Here is a 17,500-nt window from a genome sequence, read left to right as displayed (position 1 = left end):
TTCTTTGGCAAACCGATAATTGGGCGACATGGTTTTCCGAAAATGAGTATATATATCTACTGTAGATTTTCTTTCAAAAGTGGAGACGCCTGGAAGATGATCAGGGGCTTGGGTATGCTGGGAAACAGGAAAACAATGTACTGAGACGCATCTTTAAGCCTTGGATATTTTGCAGTGGTGATTAGCTGTAGTTCGACGTGGATATATTTGATGAGTTAATATCAACATCCTAACGCAAAAACCTCTTTCCTCTTTTGTTTTATTGTCATTATAAGGCTGGGTATATTTTACTTATATATATAAATATTACCGCATTATTACTGTGTTCACTATTCGAGACTTTGGCTGTCAATATTACAACTACAACTACAATTACAGCAATATTATTAAAACTATCGACAACCATCTAAATGCTAATACCATCACTACAACTACAACCACAATCAGAACCACTTAGTTGATACCACTTACATCCATTCATTTGCCGACAACCATCACTAATCTTGCAACAGCCACAACCACACCGTTAATTCCATTATCCACAGGATCACATCTGCTTTCACAGCTGCCTTCACCACTACAACAATCACCACTCTTTATCATCATTAACTTAACAGCGGACTTTCTACTATTATTTCCAAGAACCTCTGCTATTTTCTTTATTGCATGATTCACATGATTTACAGCTGCATTTACTGTATAAGTACCTCGCCAACCACAAGTACCATTTTCACAACCAAGCAACGCCACAGGAAGCATTTCAACGCTTGCTATTTCCACAACCAATACTGTGCAATTCACTCCACAACGACGGTCATGAACAGTATCACAGTCACACTACTTCCACATTCATATAAGCTATTAACGCCACTCTTAATTTTTTTTTTTTAATGAGAGGAAGCAACAATAATAACTACAACAACTCATGGCAATTTCTACCCTTACAATTAATGCTACATTCACATCTACCTCCACCACCATCACTTATCACTAAACGATTATAACTACACCAAATACCATCTCTAAAATTACAATCAATCACAGCCAATACGCACACTATTATAACTTCAGTCACAGCTATCTCCATTTTACCACCTCTCCTACAACCAGCACAGCCATTCACTCTTTCCCAGTACCACAACTCACACGATTACAGATGCACTCACAACCGTCCCCAAACACTCCACTACTCACTCGATATGGACAGATTCATTCACACTTTTTGGCAACGGCGTCTAAGTAAAGTGAAATATAGCAAGACTAATCAAATAAGGCAACTGGGCTAGAATTTGGCTTTATTAATTCGAAATCTCAGGAGCATAAAAGGTGCCTGTTGGCTCTTACCGAACACAGTCAGTAACTCCTCCCTGCTCAGTGAACACACGATCACAGATTCTTCTCCAGGCAGCGGCAAAATCAATTTCGATTCAAGGTGTTCGTGTCTGGGAGGAATAATTGACCGCAACTGTACATTCATAACTTCCTTGACAATCACCGCTCCCACTCTAAGTCCCGTTACCAGCTCCCCTCCCCCCACGATACCACCACCACTACACACACACACACACACACACACACACACATCTCGTCCGGCCACTCATTAGGCGACTGACCGGACCGGATCGTCACCCCCCACAGCGACCCGCTCTTGGTTTCACTTTCTTACCCGCCGCACCACTGCCTCTCTCTCTCTCTCTCTCTCTCTCTCTCTCTCTCTCCGATAACTTGAGTCTTGCTTGATCCGGATGCTGTTCTGGTCTGAGGAAAGTGCTCATCTTAAAACCAACCATTAAATATAAAAGAAACTTCAAAATTTATATAATATTTCTATGAAGTGTTTTTGAAAATGATTGAAAATACTATCCACCTAATAGGCTAATCTATCTAAAGTATATGTTAGAACTTAAGTTGACTGAGAGAGAGAGAGAGAGAGAGAGAGAGAGAGAGAGAGAGAGAGAGAGAGAGAGAAGCAGGACTTTGTTCCTCCCTCTTCCCCTTCCCACCTCCCCTCTCTCTTCACAATATTATTGGCATAGGTATTCGGCGGACCCAACCACTTTTGATGCATGCAGCCACAGGAGGGAGGAGATGGAACTGAAACATGCCTCTCTGATTTATGGCCCCCCAAAATCACAAAACTTTGTCCTATTCCTCTCCAGCCCATGTGTTTATGATAAATTATTGATGAAACTGATGATGAATGATGTAAATCTTGCAACGAGGGTTGAGGGAGAGAAAAAGAATGATTTTTTTTTCTGTACTTTTAGTTCTAGAACAAACACTAAAAGAAAAATAATCTTTGCATGATAAAAAAAAAAGTTCCTTTCCAACTAATGCATTAATTATGATCTTAAACTGGCACAACAGCTTTAATGAATTCTCCAATCAGTGGTGCGACCTTATAACGTGCTTCAATCGTCATCGTCTTGACACGGACAATAAACTTCGACAATTTTTCTGATAAACAGTTCCTTCAACCAAAACATAAATTCCAAATCTTGCTAACCTGAATTATTCTCCCAGCCATCTGCACAACTTAAAAGACCTAACTCTTAGTGAAATGGATCGACGCTCGCTCTGCCTTTCCATTTCCTCGCGTTGGTTCAGGCCCTCCCTCATTGTGGCTATTCAAGCGGTACATCTCTCTCACTCTTTAATTTCACCGGTGTTTCTCTTCTTCCCCTCACTTTCGTTCGGTCTTTTTTCACTTCCCTGTTTTTGTATAATAGTATTTTTTCTTGTATTATTTTTTTTTTTTTTAGCTTTTAACACTTCGACTGCTTTTCCTTTTGCTCGAAAATTATTTCTCCTAAATTTTACGCTATATCTTACTTTTTGTTGTAATATTGTGACTTTCTCTTATTTTTTTCCCTTATTTCTCCTTATTTAATACTTTAGGTTTCTTCCTCTGATACCGTAGTCTTTTCTTTTTCCATGTTCATTTGCCCTGTCTCCATTTCCTCGTGTGTGTGTGTTGGTTTAGGGCCTGCCATCACCGCAGCCTCATTGTGGCTGTTGAAGCGGTGTGCCTCACTCACACTTTTATTTTCCCTCTTTCCCTCTTTCTTCCTCTTCTGTTTATTTTTTCTTTTCTCTTACTCATTCTTTACCTTCAATCTTTTTTCTTTTTTCTTTTTTGAAAATCCCTTGTTTTTTCCTCTGTCTTATATATAGTGCTTCACATTTCTCTGCCTCATTTATTGTTTTTTTTTTTTCTGTTCCTCACTTCATCTCTCAGGAAAAATATAGGATTGGGATTCTGACAATAGTTTTAAATTTTCTCTTCATCCTCATCTTCCTATTTCCTCTTTCTCTTTTATACTGTTTTTCTTATTCTCCATTAACTCTTTTTTTAGATAAATTTCTTATTTTCTCTTTACCTTCTTATTTTTTCCTTCTTTCCCTCTTACACAGACCCATTCAAGTTCACTCTCTCCATTTCCATTTCGTCCTGTGGTGATTGGTTCAAGCTCTCTTTATTTATTTTCTCAGGTTTTTGGTCTTCTCTCTTTCGTCTGGCCATTCTTTGAGTGTTTTCTGTACGTATTTCATGTTTTCCAATTTTATTTTCTTATAATCTCTTTATTTAATCCTGCTTTCCTCGCTTTTGTTTTATTATATGTGTTTTCCTTGTTTCTAGTTTATTTAGTTTATTTTTTTCCCTCTTTCTTGTTTGGTATCTTTTTCATTTTCATTACCTCCATTCCTGTTTCCTCGTGAAATGGCTATTGCTTTAGGTCCTCCCATCTTAGCTACACTGTGTCTGTCTAAGCACTATACATTATACTCCTGGCTTCTTTTTGCTTGTTCCTCTTCCATTAATCTTCTAGTTTCTTTCTTCCTCCTGGATAAATTCTTTTGTCACGTCTTCCTCCCGGCCTCTTACTCAGCTCCTCTATTCATATGTCTTCCTGCTTTTTAATAGTCTGTCTATATCATCTCAATTTTCTTTACATACAATATAGGCATTTTTTATTTGCCTTTTTACTTCAATGATTTCTGTGTGCCCCAATCTCATTATATACACGTCATTATTATACAATATAATTATCTTCCTCCTCCCTTCTTTTCTCCTCATTCCACTCGTTCCTCCTTACTTCTCTTATCATCCTTCCTTCCTCATCTCTGTTTTTACATTTCTTTCCTCCATGCTTCCTTTTACCTGAATTCCTGCCTTTCTCTCCCTTTCCCCCTTTCCTCTTTCTATCTTCCTCCTTGCTTCTCCCTTTTTCTTTCATCTCTCCCTTCAGCCTGCTCTTTTCTCCCTTTTCACAACTTTACTGTAGCTTCTTTCCTCCCCTTTCCTGTTTCTCTTTTACCTCCTTCCTCGCTGTCTTCTATGTCTCTTTTCCCCTCTTTTCTTTCCATCATATTTTCCTCTTTTTTTCTTTTACCTTTTCTTTCCTCCTCCCTCCCTCCCTCCCTCCCTCTCTCTCTCTCTCTCTCTCTCTCTCTCTGTACACACACACACACACACACACACACACACACACATACACACATTATATATATATATATATATAAAGTGTTACAGATATCTGTCCAAGTATGTCATATTGTTCCTTTTCCTCATTTCGAAGTTTTTCCTTCCTCTAACCTCTTCCCTCCCCCAGGCACCACTTTCCCTCACCGCTGCAGGTTTCCCCTCATTTTCTCCAGGTGGTTCCTCGTACCACCAGGTGTCTCACTTTCCCCAAGCTTGTGCCAAGCCTCACTTTCCTTTCTTCCTTATAAATGTTCTGCCTCTCTTCTCGATTTTCTCTCCTGCATCTCCTGTCCTCCATCCTCCACCTTTTCCTTCCGTTCACTTTTTTTATTCCTTCCTCATTTCCCTTCTTTCCAGCCCTTTCATATTCAGTCCCTTCAGTCGGAATTCTCGATCCCAAGCTTAATGTAATTGTCCGGCGTTCGTCGGAACAAAATTTAACAAACCATCATTGTACTGAAGGTGTAAAAATCCTCCCTCTCTCTCTCATTCTCTCTCTCTCTCTCTCTCTCTCTCTCTCAGACGTAAGGCCTGACAACCATTATTCCTTGGTACTGAAAAATTGCCTTTTATATTTTTTCAGTCCACCTCTCCATCAAGGTGTCGAAGGGGTGATGGGGCGGAATACTCGCTCGAAGGGGACTGTAAATACTCTTACCAAACCAGGATCAATTCTAGGGAAGTATTCATAAAGGAACTTAACTGCTTTTTATAACACAAATTTCCAAAAGATGAATTTTTTTCAGGATTTTGTTTGGTATTACTTTTTACCCATCCCCGCCCCATAGGAGCTCGGGGACGGGCATTGTTTTCACTCGAGTTGTCTGCTTGCTTGTTTGCCTGTCTGTCTGTCTGTTACCAACTTTACGCGAAAACTACTCGTGCCATTTTGACTAAAATTATAGGGATGATGGGCTATGACCTTATGATCACCTGATTAAATTTTGTGCCCAGTTGAGCCAAGGGTCCAAGCTGTAGGCCCCAAAAATGTAAAAAAAAGAAGAAATGTAAACAAAAATCGTTTTTTTCCGCCATAACTCCTCTCAAATTCGTCATATCGACATGAAACCGAAACCTAAAGGTGCATCTTTCAAATTTGCATCCTATAACATGCCTCATTATACCAGGGGGGTCACCCTCTAGTTAGCGCTAAGGGAGTCAGTGTCAGGTGGGTCGGGCCAACAATTTCAAATGGACATAAAATCGTCAGTTTTCACCCGATTTACTCCAAATTTGATATATGAAATCTTTTAACAGATATCCTGCTGTATTCATACATAAGCACTAAAATGATTGGTAGGGACGGGTCTGTTGTGCTTTGGCACTGCTTCTTGTTTTACTTAATTACTCATTCCAGTTTGGATGTGAAGACTCTGGCAACAGAATGATTGGAGATAATAGTATAAACAATCTCTTGTACAACATGAACTCAAAATAACTTACGAATACGGTTTATGGATATAGAAGGAAACTTGGGACATACTTAATACAATTTCAATTCCTGGGTAAAGTTAGTGCTCTGAGTAAATTCTCTGCTTGATTTTGTTTGTGTCTCTCTCTCTCAATTTATTTATTTGAACTACTTATCAACTACCTATTTGTCTGTCTCTCTCTCTATTGGCTCCCTTCATTGATAACAGAGCATTCCCTTCAGGACTCTCGGTCTCGCTAAATTAGCTCCAAGCCCTAGAAAAGAAAAGGAAAAACTGATCGTGACTGTACAGCTGCCAGTGAGAGACCCTTCACTGTTACGCTCACTACACATTGGAAACGACACTGATTGACTAATGACACACAATGACTGATTACGCTAAAAATGGACGTCCACATCAATTCTGTTCTATTACGTTTAACAATAAGTTCATTCATAATTAAGCCATTATTGAAGGAGGAAAGAACTCTTGTCGAGAACTGTACAAGGAAATTACATAAAGGGAAAATGATAGCAGAAAATGTGTCCGTGTGCTTTTGCAGTCTGTGTGGTCTTGTGTGTGTGTGTGTGTGTGTGTGTGTGTGTGTGTGTGTGTGTGTGTGTGTGTGTGTGTGTGTGTGTGTGTGTGTGTGTGTGTGTGTGTTATACCTGGAAGTGAATTACCCCCCTCCCACACACACCCCTAACGCTTCGACTAAACTTCACTCTAGCCGGGTGACCAAAGAAGTCCTCTCAGGCTGCACAGTAAGAGGGATTATTTCAACACTAAACACATGCTGGCCTTCCACTTTGTCGCCGTACTTCTGAAATTCGGATACAGGGACCTGGGAGGAACGCATCATTCTGTTTTCTCTCTGTCGGTCGTACTTCTTTCTGTCTTCCTCGTTCCTTTCCTCTGTTTTCCCCTCATTAACTCCTGTCACTTTCACATTCTCTCTCTCACTCTCTCTCTCTCTCTCTCTCTCTCTCTCTCTCACACACACACACACACACACACACACACACACACACACACATACTCATTGAGAAACAGAGACGGGACCCCACGAGCGTAGCTCATTTCCTGTTTATCACAATTTGGTAAATACAATTAGGTAAATACACACACACACACACACACACACACACACACACACACATTTGTCTTCTTCCTCTCACCTCCATTCTCTCTTTTCTGTTCTCTTGCTGTCTTGCATCCGTTTTTCAAGCACTTTTTCCATTCCTTCTCTCTCCACACCGTTTTGCATAAGCAGCTTTTTCCTTCCTTTCCCATTTCTCTCATCATTACCTTTTGCGCTTTTCTTCTTTTTCCTTCAATTTTCTTTAAAAATCCTCTTTTCCTTCCCCTTCACTTTCACCTCTTCCCTTCACCTGTCTTTATATCCTACTTTCACTACTCTTTTTTTTTTTTTTAACCTCCTCAATCATCATTCTTCTTAGCTTCATAACAATCTCTTCCCCTATTTTACTTTATTTCCTCGCCTTTCTCACTTTCATTTTCTTTCACATTTGTCTTTTTCTCCTCATCCTTTTCGCTTCCTCGTCTCTCCTTTCTATCATTCCTTTCCTTTCCACATCTTCTTTCTAGCTGTATCCTTTCTCTTTCTCTCCTCATACTTTCACCTCCTCCCTCCCTCCCTCCTCTTTCTCCACCCCTCCTGTGCCTCTTCTCACTTTCACGTTCATTATAAATGTTTTTCTCTCAGTATTACTTTCCAGGAAATATTACAGACATTTTCATGGATATGAGGAAAAATTTACACACACACACACACACACACACACACACACACACACACACACACACACACACACACAAATTATAACAAAAACAATATAAAGCAGACGAACGCAGCTCAGTACAGTCTACTGTATTATAATGACCCGATTTTTGAGTTTGTTGGATTGTTGGTTTGTCCGTTTGTGACTGTAACAGAGCAAAAACGGCGCATTATAGCGCGATTTTTGTTAGAGAAAGGTACCGCTAAAATGTTCTAACGAAGAATAAAACAATTTCCTGTCCATTCAGGCCAAAGGTTCCCGAGTTATGATTCATTTCTGGCCTTTTACTCGGCGGCATTTAGGCGGATCACTTTCTTTGTGGGCACTGAAGTTACCGTAACAGCCGAACGTACAGAAAGCAGGACAATTTTGTCATAAGAAGATACCGTTAAAATGCTCACAGTTAAAGAATAAAATAATTTCCAGTTCAGTCGGGCCACCGATTCCCGAGTTATGACTCATTTCTGGCCTTTTGACATTGAGCGGAAAACTTTGAGAGTGCTCTTTAATTACTGAGGTTCGAGGAAAAAGAAACGATATTTGGAGGTATTTATCTATTTCTCTGAATCCCTTCCTCCCTTTTTACTTTATTCTAGCTGTCTCCAGGTGATTTTTTTTTTTTTTTTGTCCAGTTTAGAGGAGACTAAGAGATTGATGGCTGTTTTTAAATCTCCGAAGTTAAAAAAAAAAAAAAATCTCGAGCTGACTATTATCGCTTGGTTGTAGCAGGATTAAAGTAGGTATGTTCTAGGGAAAGTATTAATCTGCAGGCTGACCCATATAATTATAAGGCTCCATTTTCACTCCGCCTGCGATATCTCATAATACGGCTCAGTCAGTGTTATTAGTTCCTACCCCACATCATTCATCCATTTCTTACTCCCACTGCAACAACCACGCTCACACTAGTCAACTGAGCCGTCCCTGCAACACACAAGATACTGCCACGTGAGTTTCTTGTGGAGTGCATATTTATGAGCCACCCTGAATTCACTTTTGCTGTTGTTATTTATGAGTACTCACCGAGGCTCTCCTGGCAATGTCCTCTGTCCTGTCGTTGCTTCCTTCACGTTGCTGTAGGAGAGACACAAGCACATTAGCACGTTCTAGCACACAACTACTTATTCCTCAGCACAACTTCTTAAACTCAGATTCTTCATTCCTACGTCCTTCGTTTTCCTAACCTTCTTAATCATGTTTCTTCTCCTTTTTTTTCTTTAATACAAAGAAACGCATTCGTAAATATCAGTAGATAATAAAGTTCTCACAATCTAATTTGGCCCAAATTTGCGTCATTTCACAGCTTACTGCACATAGCTCAGTGACAGAAAAAGACAATACTAGGGCTATACTTCCTTTCCACAGCATTTCACAGTGACTAGCATCATACGCTAGTTGATTTATTGCTACAACTCAGCATTCAAGATGGAGAGATTGAAATTTTAGACAAGTCAGTGCAAAAACAGTATTGAAGTTTTAGCACACTTGAGTCTTCTTTTGTCTTCGCTCTCTGACGAATACTTTTCTTATTTCTCGTCACTCTAATTCTTATTACATTTCCCGTTCTTCTTCCAATAAATGCTACTTCCTCAGTACACATACAGTATATCAACACAGTTTAGTACTTATCAGTACTTTTCAATCAAATCTCTACACACTGTACTAAGTTATGGAAGGGACCACTAAAACACACACACACACACACACACACAAACTTCAGTACAAAATAAATTTCGATCAGCGCATCACAAAGCTTTGCTATTGAGTTCGGGTATATTTTGTGTGTATATACATGTATGTATGTGTGTGCGTGTATGCATGTATGTACGTACGTGTGTGTGTGTGTGTGTGTGTGTGTGTGTGTGTGTGTGTGTGTGTGTGTGTGTGTGTGTGTGTGTGTGTGTGTGTGTGTGTGCGTTCAAACATGCGTGTGTAGGTGTGCATATATTTGCAAAAGAAAGAATATGTCTAGGCGTATATGTGTGTGCATGTTTGTAGTTTCAAATATGGCTGCAAGCTTGGGTGTAAGAAGAGGGATCATGTACGCGTTTATGTATGGAAGCATGTGTGTGTATTGGCGTGGATCCAGGTGTACGTGCAGATGTGTGTATGCGTGTGATGTGGGTACTGAGGTCGGTGTAAATATTGCTGTAGCTTTGTGTGTGTGTGTGTGTGTGTGTGTGTGTGTGTTTGTGTGTGTGTGTGTGTGTGTGTGTGTGTGTGAGAGAGAGAGAGAGAGAGAGAGAGAGAGAGAGAGAGAGAGAGAGAGAGAGAGAGAGAGAGAGAGAGAGAGAGGTATTTACGTTCCTTCTCCGCACAAAAGAAGATACCACACACTTCACATGCTGCCACATTGGCATTAATACCCACCATCCAGACTGAGAACATGGTAGGACTGTCTCATTCAAGCCTGACGTAATGGTATGGCAGGAGTATTTTTATGACAAGCAGGTGGCTCATGTGGTAGGTCAATAATATCTGTTTTAACGAAATCAATATCCCTAAACTATTCCTTGCCTCAGTTTGGGAGCTATATCGCGTACGTCTGTGTGTCTGTAGGTAGTGGCAAAGTGTGGATAATGGTATTCAGGGTAAGTGTGGGGGCAGATGTGGATTATCATGTGAGATTCGGGGTGGGGTGTGGGTGTGGGAGTTAGTGGGGTTATGGGTGTTGGTGTGAGGCCCTGGTGTTGGTGTTGCTGTGGAAATGTATGTGAGTGTGGGCTACGGTGTTGGTTTGGGTGTGAGCTTAGGTGGCTGTAGGTGAGGGTGTGGAAATTAAGTGGGTGCAGGCAGAGATCTGGGCATTAACGTTGGTGTAGGTGTGCATGTAAGCATCGTTATGAAAACTGACAGAGATATGGAAAATAAAATGTGGGTGTGAGTGTAAGTGTGAGTGTGGGCATGGGTGCAGGTACGGTTGGAGGTGAAGGTGTTGATATGGGTGTAGGTGCGGATATGGGTGTGTGTGTGGACATTGGTGTGGGTGTGGACATAGGTGTGGGTGAGGATATGGATGTGGGCTGGATGTACAGCATACAAATATGGGTGTAGATGTACTGTACAGTAGGTGCAGGTTTAGACGTAGATGTGATTACGTGTGGGTTCAAAAAAAGTGTAACTGCAAGCAAGTATGCAATTGGGTACGCAACAGTGGGGTGATGCAGTTGTACATTTTCTGGGGCTAAAAAAAAAAAAAAAATCTTTCCAGTTGGTCAGTCGTCCTTGCGTGTACAGAACGTGTGGTCATGCACGTGTACACTGCCAGTTTTTGTGATGGCGTTTTCTCTTTGAAGGTTGGGTTGAAACAGGATGTGTCATGTCTCCATGGTTGTTCAATCTGTACATGGATGAGGTAATAAAAGAGGTACAAGGTAGGGTAGTGGATGTTGGAGTGGCCCTGGTGAGAGAGGGTAGTGTTTGGAAACTCCATGTACTGTTGTTTGCAGATGATACTGTGTTGTTGAGTGAAGACGAAGGAGAGCTTCAAGGCTTGGTGGATGAGTTTGGGAGAGAGTGTAAGAAACGGAATCTTAAGGTGAATGTAGGGAAGAGTAAAGTGATGGTCTTTGAGAGAGGTGAAGTCAGTGAATGTACAGCGAGGTTGGATGGTGAGGAATTGGAAAATGTGAGCACGTTTAAGTACTTGGGTAGTGTAATGAGTAAGGATGGAGGTTTGGAGGGTGAAGTGCTTGAAAGGGTACAGCAGGGACGAAAGGTTGCTGGTTCTTTGAAAGCAGTGATAGACAGGAAAGTGAGTATGGAAGTGAAAAAGTTACTACATGACAGTATTGTGATACCAACTCTAACGTATGGAAGTGAAGCTTGGCCGTTGTTGGAAGGACACAAGTCAAGAGTGAGAGCAGTAGAAATGAGTTATTTAAGAGGAGCCTGTGGAGTCACATGGAGAGACAGGCTGACGAATGAGGATATGGATATAAAGGTGCGTTGTGATGTGGATGTGGATGTGATAGGAAGCGTTATGAGGAACACAATGAGGTGGTTTGGCCATGTGGAGAGGATGGAGGATGAGAGACTGACGAAGAGAGTGTATGTGAGTGAGGTGGAGGGGGGAAGAGGGAGGGCGGAGGCCGAGGATGAGATGGAGGGATGGGTGGAGAGGTATATGAGAGACCGGGGTGTGAATTGGGAGCAGGGCAGTGAAATGGCGGGGGACAGGGCGACGTGAAGGCGATTTGTTTGTGGCCACCCCATTCGGGATTGAGGCGTCTGGCAATAGATAGATAATGTATACATGCATGTAATGGACATATGCGCTACTATTCAGTTTCCATGAAAGGGTGTCGTGTGTGTGTGTGTGTGTGTGTGTGTGTGTGTGTGTGTGTGTGTGTGTGTGTGTGTGTGTGTGTGTGTGTGTGTGTGTGTGTGTGTGTGTGTGTGTGTGTGTGTGTGTGTGTGTGTGTGTGTGTGTGTGTAAAATTTTCCACACGCTGAGTTGAGATAGAGAAAGAACAAATTGCGTTTAATGTGATCGTGTAAATGTGTGTATGTAGTGTGAATACGCGTCTGTGAAAGTATGTCTGTAAGTGTGTGTGTGCGCGCGTGTGAGTAAGATTTGTGTACATTTGTGTGTGCGTGTGCGACCGAGTAATGGTGTTTACACAAGCCTAAACGGACATGTGTGCGTCTGTAAGTGTAGTGTGTGTGTTGATTCGTGTGTGCGCTCATGCCAGCAACCAGGATCACGACATATATACACAGACACATACACACGAAGGAATCTGCGTGCTTCAGTGCGTGCATGTTTGCGTGCGTGTGTTTGCGTGCGAGTGTGTGTTTGCGTGCTAGTGCTTCGGCAAAGTGAGAGGACAGCAGGTATTCAACTTAAACCTGTCAGCCCGAGAACAGCTACATACTATTCCTGCTGCCTCTACACGACTTTATCCAGCTTAAGAAAAGATACCCTAGTTGTGAAGGAGATAATGAGGGCTGTAGATTCCTTAGGTGGAAAAGCGGTCTAGACGACGACGATGATGATGATGATGATGATGATATACTGCGTTCCTCCTGCTCAAAAACCTCTCTCCTAAGCTGAATAAAATCGTCTGAACAAAAAAAAAAAAAAAAAGTGTTCTCAGGGATGAAAAGTTCACTCCTCGAGGTCATCGGACAAAATCAACGTTGGGGAAATAAGTTGCCTGATATGACCACGAAAAGAAATATGAGAGAGAGAGAGAGAGAGAGAGAGAGAGAGAGAGAGAGAGACAGACAGACAGAGAGAGAGAGAGAGGAGAAAGGGAGACGTGGTTAGAGAGACATAGTACCGTCGCCTTTCAATGTGACAGTGTGCACAACTCATGCCATTAAGCTCTCTCTCTCTCTCTCTCTCTCTCTCTCTCTCTCTCAACTTTGCCATTGTGTAATTTGTCTAAGTCCTGGAGCTCAGTTATTTTGAATTTAAGCTAATGCAATCCTAATTTACCTAAATACTCAGCTCCGCCAACTAAACTGTAAATCACCCTAAATGTTGTATGTATGTATGTATATATGTTCAGTATTTATTTATTCATCTATCTATAATAGATTTCTAAACAGTACTATATAACTGCAACAATATATCATGTCAAGCATATTTATCATAAGTCCTTGCACACACACACACACACACACACACACACACACACACACACACAGATATATAGATATATATATATATATATATATATATATATATATATATATATATATATATATATATATTGCCAGACGCCTCAATCCCGTTTGGGGTGGCCACAAACAAATCGCCTCCAAGTCGCCCTGTCCCCTGCCATTTCACTCCCCTGCTCCCAACTCACACCCCCCTCTCATATACCTCTCCACCCCATCTCTCCATCTCATCCTCGGCCTCCCCCTCCCTCTTTCCCCCTCCACCTCACTCACATGCACTCTCTTCGTCAGTCTTTTACCCTCCATCCTCTCCACATGGCCAAACCACCTCAGTGTGTTCCTCATAACGCTTCCTATCACATTCAAATCAACACCACAACGCTCCTTTATATCCTCATTCGTCAGCCTGTCTCTCCATGTGACTCCACAGGCTCCTCTTAAATAACTCATATATATATATATATATATATATATATATATATATATATATATATATATATATATACTGTATATGCCAAACTACAATAGTATCTAGTCATAAGGATATACATATTTTTTCTCTTATGTCATCACAACATCTAAGGATTTTAGGAAATATGCAGGACCATCAGTGAATTACTTATAAAGTCCGTCAACTGCCTGACGCTCGCATTCTAGTGGTCTTGAGAAGCCTTCCAGTAGCTCTTCCTTGACATATATTGTGGATAGTAAACCCTCATTTTCCCCTGTTATTGCACAGGGATTAGTTATGGGTGACTCAAAATTAGTTTAGTATACAGCAGGTCATAACTTACGACAGAGGAGAGACTGAATATGAATAAATGAAGTTGTTTTCTCCTGTTTTCAGGCACCATCCCCATGCAGCGGGTAATGGCACTGGTGTATACATACATACATACATATATTCATACATACATACATTCATTCATACATGTATATAATAGCAGGCTATACACAAAAACATACAGGCAAGGAAGAGAGGCCAGGTAACCTCCTAACCTGACGACAATACAGAGCCTCCAATGCTCAACCGCCCAGACGAGCCACAAAAGCCAGGCAGGTACTCGAGGGAAAGGTGGGCTCCTAAGATAAACAGTGGGCCATTCTAAGACATGAATAATAAAGGAAGAGGATCACGAGGAGGAAATTAAGCAGTCAATGTTATCTATGGCATCTCTTTCTGCCCTGTCTCCCCCCACCCTGCACTGCCTCACATTTTTGTTCCCTATTTTCTACCCCCCCCCCGTCTCTCTTTCTCTCTCTCTCTCTCTCTCTCTCTCTCTCTCTCTACTGCTGTATTCCTTTCCTCCTCCCTTCCTCAGCCTCACTTCCTTTCCGTTCCCTCCACCTATCATTCTCCCCATTTCCTCTTCCTCCTCTCTTCCTTTCGTTTCCCTCTACCTCTCATTCGCTTCCTTTCCCCCCTCTCTCCACAGTGCTCTCTCTCTCTCTTCCTTTTCTTTCCCTTCCTTTCCTCTCTCTCTGTCTCTGTCTCTCTCTCTCTCTCTTTCTTCGTTTTCTTTCTTCCTCCTCCTCCTCTTCCCCTCCACCATGTCTATTTCTTTCCCCTTCACCATCTCTGTCTCTTTCCTTTTTCCCGCACATTCTTTCCTTTCCTTTCCTTCCTCCCGTTTCTCACATCCCTGTTTTCTCTATCTTGCCTCTTTCTCTCTTCCTCTTTTCCTACTCCCCCTCTTCAGTTTCGCTAATATCTTTTCCTATCCTTTCCTACTTCAAAATGTCTCCTTCCCCATATTCCCATCCCATTTCTTTCACTTCCTTCCCCCCATCTTCTCTCCTCTCCTTTTTTTCCTCTCCTCTCCCATTCTATCACTTCATTATTCATTCTCCTGCTTTTCTTCCTCTCCTCTCATCACCTTCTCTTCTCTCCTTTCCTTCCTTTCCTCTCCTCTTCCCTTCCTCCCCTCTCCCCCTCCCAAACCCAGCTCTTTGTCTTCGTTTGCTTCTCTCCTCCTTTCGTACTCCTTTTCCCTCCTACATCAATATTCTCATCCTTTCTTTTCATTTTTTTTTTCTCCCATTTCCTTCTGTCAGTCCCCAAGGCTCTCACCCAGACCTTCCATTCCCTTAACCTTCTCTCCTTTTTAGTCTTAATCAAGGGTTAAGTCGGAAAAGGTGTGGAAGAAGGAAATAATAACAGATGAAAAGAAAGATTTGGTAGTTGCTAAGTACAGGTTTATGGTCCTCTCCTTTCCTTCCGTCCCTCTCTCCCCCTCATCACTCTGCATCCTCCCCTCCAGACACCCACATTTCCATCCCCAGACACTCACAAATCCATAACTCCCTCTTCTTTGTTTCCTTTTCACCTCTCTTCTATCCTTGTTGTTTTCTCTTTTCCAACCTTCTCTCCTCTCCTTTTATACCCCTCTCCTCTCTGTCTCCCTCTTTCTTTTCCCCCCTCCTTCTCGCCCCTCACTTCTTTCTCTCTTTTTCCTTCTCCCTTTTCCCCCCTCCTTCTCGCCCCTCACTTCTTTCTCTCTTTTTCCTCCTCCCTTTTCCCCATCTTCTCTTCAACCTTCTTTCATCCCCCCCCCCCCCAAATGCTCGCCTACCCTAAGCCTCTTTACAAGACGGCACTATTATGCTAAACCCAGTACGGATACTTTTGTTCAATCCTGCCCGCGGCCACACTGTTCCCCCTCAGTGTTCCTCGTGTAGGTGTTGTGCTCTGGGTTGTTCTCTGTCCACCTCAGCCTTCCTCTCTTCTGTACTTGTCTGTTTCACTGTTAAGCCTCTTACAGTTCACCATCAGCTCCCTCACTGATCTTCGTGTGGGTGTTGTGGCTGGGGCTGATCATACTCCATCCTTGTTTTCCTCTCTCCAGTATCTCTCTGTTTCGTTATCAGCCTCTGTAATCAGGTGATGTCCTTTTTATTATGTTTTTGCTGGCATCGACTATTTCATTCAACTTAGGAAAGATTTCTTGCATTCATGGGCTATGTTAAAGTTTATCTAATCTCTCCACCTCAAAAGGTCTATCCTAAGTTGAGTAAAACCACAAGGAGATGGCAAAACTAAAATGAAGGGACATCCCAGGGCTCGGGGGGTTCAATTTTAAAAGATGGCTGATGACTTATTTTGATTAACATCACACGATTTTATTTGTCCGTCGTCCAAAGATCAACCCCTCGCACTGATGAGGTTAAAGGGTATTTGAAAGCTTAACCATGCATTAACAATACGACAGTAAAGCCACGAATCATTCAGGAAAGATTATATTTTGCCGCGCCAGACAGACTGCCTATGTTCGCCTGACAAGCCGTATGGGATATTTATGCAAATCATTTAAATTAATTGGATAGGGACTTATCGATTGGACCCTCCACAACCGTTCCCTCACCTGCCACTCTACACCTACGAGGTCGTAGGTACAGTTGGGGTCGATAATTCCTTTACATGCCTTGGGTTTCGTACGAATGAAGCGATTTCATCCATTTCGAAATTTTCCCATTCGTTCAGCAAGATCTTCTGATACGAGTGAATCACAAGAACCTAATGGACCTAAGGAACTGTTTGACTGCAACTGTACTGCCCTACACTTTATTCAAGTGTCCTTTTTCATATCGCCTGCTCTAATACCAACCGTCCGTACTGACTAGGGTTGTCTCATTCCCAACTGATGTACTGATATTAGCGGGGGTGTTTTTACGGCATATAGGTACCGGTAGGTTTTGTGGAAGATCAGAAAAGTAAGTTGTAAAGAAATTCGAATTATCACAAATGTTCCCTACCTCAGCTGGGAATAAAACTCCCGGCCAGTCGGACAGTAGACGCCCTCTCTTGTCAAATAACATCTACTAAAGCTCTTTTTCTTAAAGATTTTCTACTATAACTTCATTCATTTCACAACTATCCCATCATCCTGTTACCTGCTTCCCTGTACCGTCATCAAAAATTGTATCGTAACTTAGGTGTGGTTTACATTTAGAAACAAGAGACGAAGTGTTATAGGATAAATTTGATGCCGTACTGAATTCGTGTCACACATGAGCAACCATTTATCATTTTGCATAATGTAACTTTTTAAAGCAAAATCGTATGGCATCAATTTAATTTTCAGTAGCTCAGTATAACCAGACATATAAACACAAAGGAAAAATATCGTAAAGGAATGGGCAAGTCCTTCAGAGTCTGACAGTCAAATGTGAAA

At 41.7% G+C, this 17,500-nt stretch overlaps 1 protein-coding gene across 7 annotated transcripts in view; it reads right to left on the bottom strand.

Annotated features, from left to right (window-relative positions):
* Positions 1-17,500, bottom strand: part of LOC145406856 (uncharacterized) — a 560,030-nt gene that overhangs the window by 375,754 nt on the left and 166,776 nt on the right. For 6 of the 7 annotated variants that reach the window (XR_013898600.1, XM_080277963.1, XM_080277968.1 and 3 more), the window contains exon 9: positions 8,724-8,774. The exons of the other annotated variant lie outside the window; for it this stretch is intronic. Coding sequence is in view for 5 of the 6 variants with exons in the window: in XM_080277963.1 (XP_080134089.1) it covers positions 8,724-8,774 (51 nt within the window). In the remaining variant the exon portion in view is untranslated. The remainder of the gene's footprint in view (positions 1-8,723; positions 8,775-17,500) is intronic. 7 annotated transcript variants of the gene reach the window in all.

This window comes from Coenobita brevimanus, chromosome 71 (genome assembly GCF_032717465.1).
Source record: "Coenobita brevimanus isolate Jiangsu-jjx chromosome 71, ASM3271746v2, whole genome shotgun sequence".
Lineage (NCBI taxonomy): Eukaryota > Metazoa > Arthropoda > Malacostraca > Decapoda > Coenobitidae > Coenobita > Coenobita brevimanus.
This window is presented reverse-complemented; position numbering and strand designations above follow the sequence as displayed.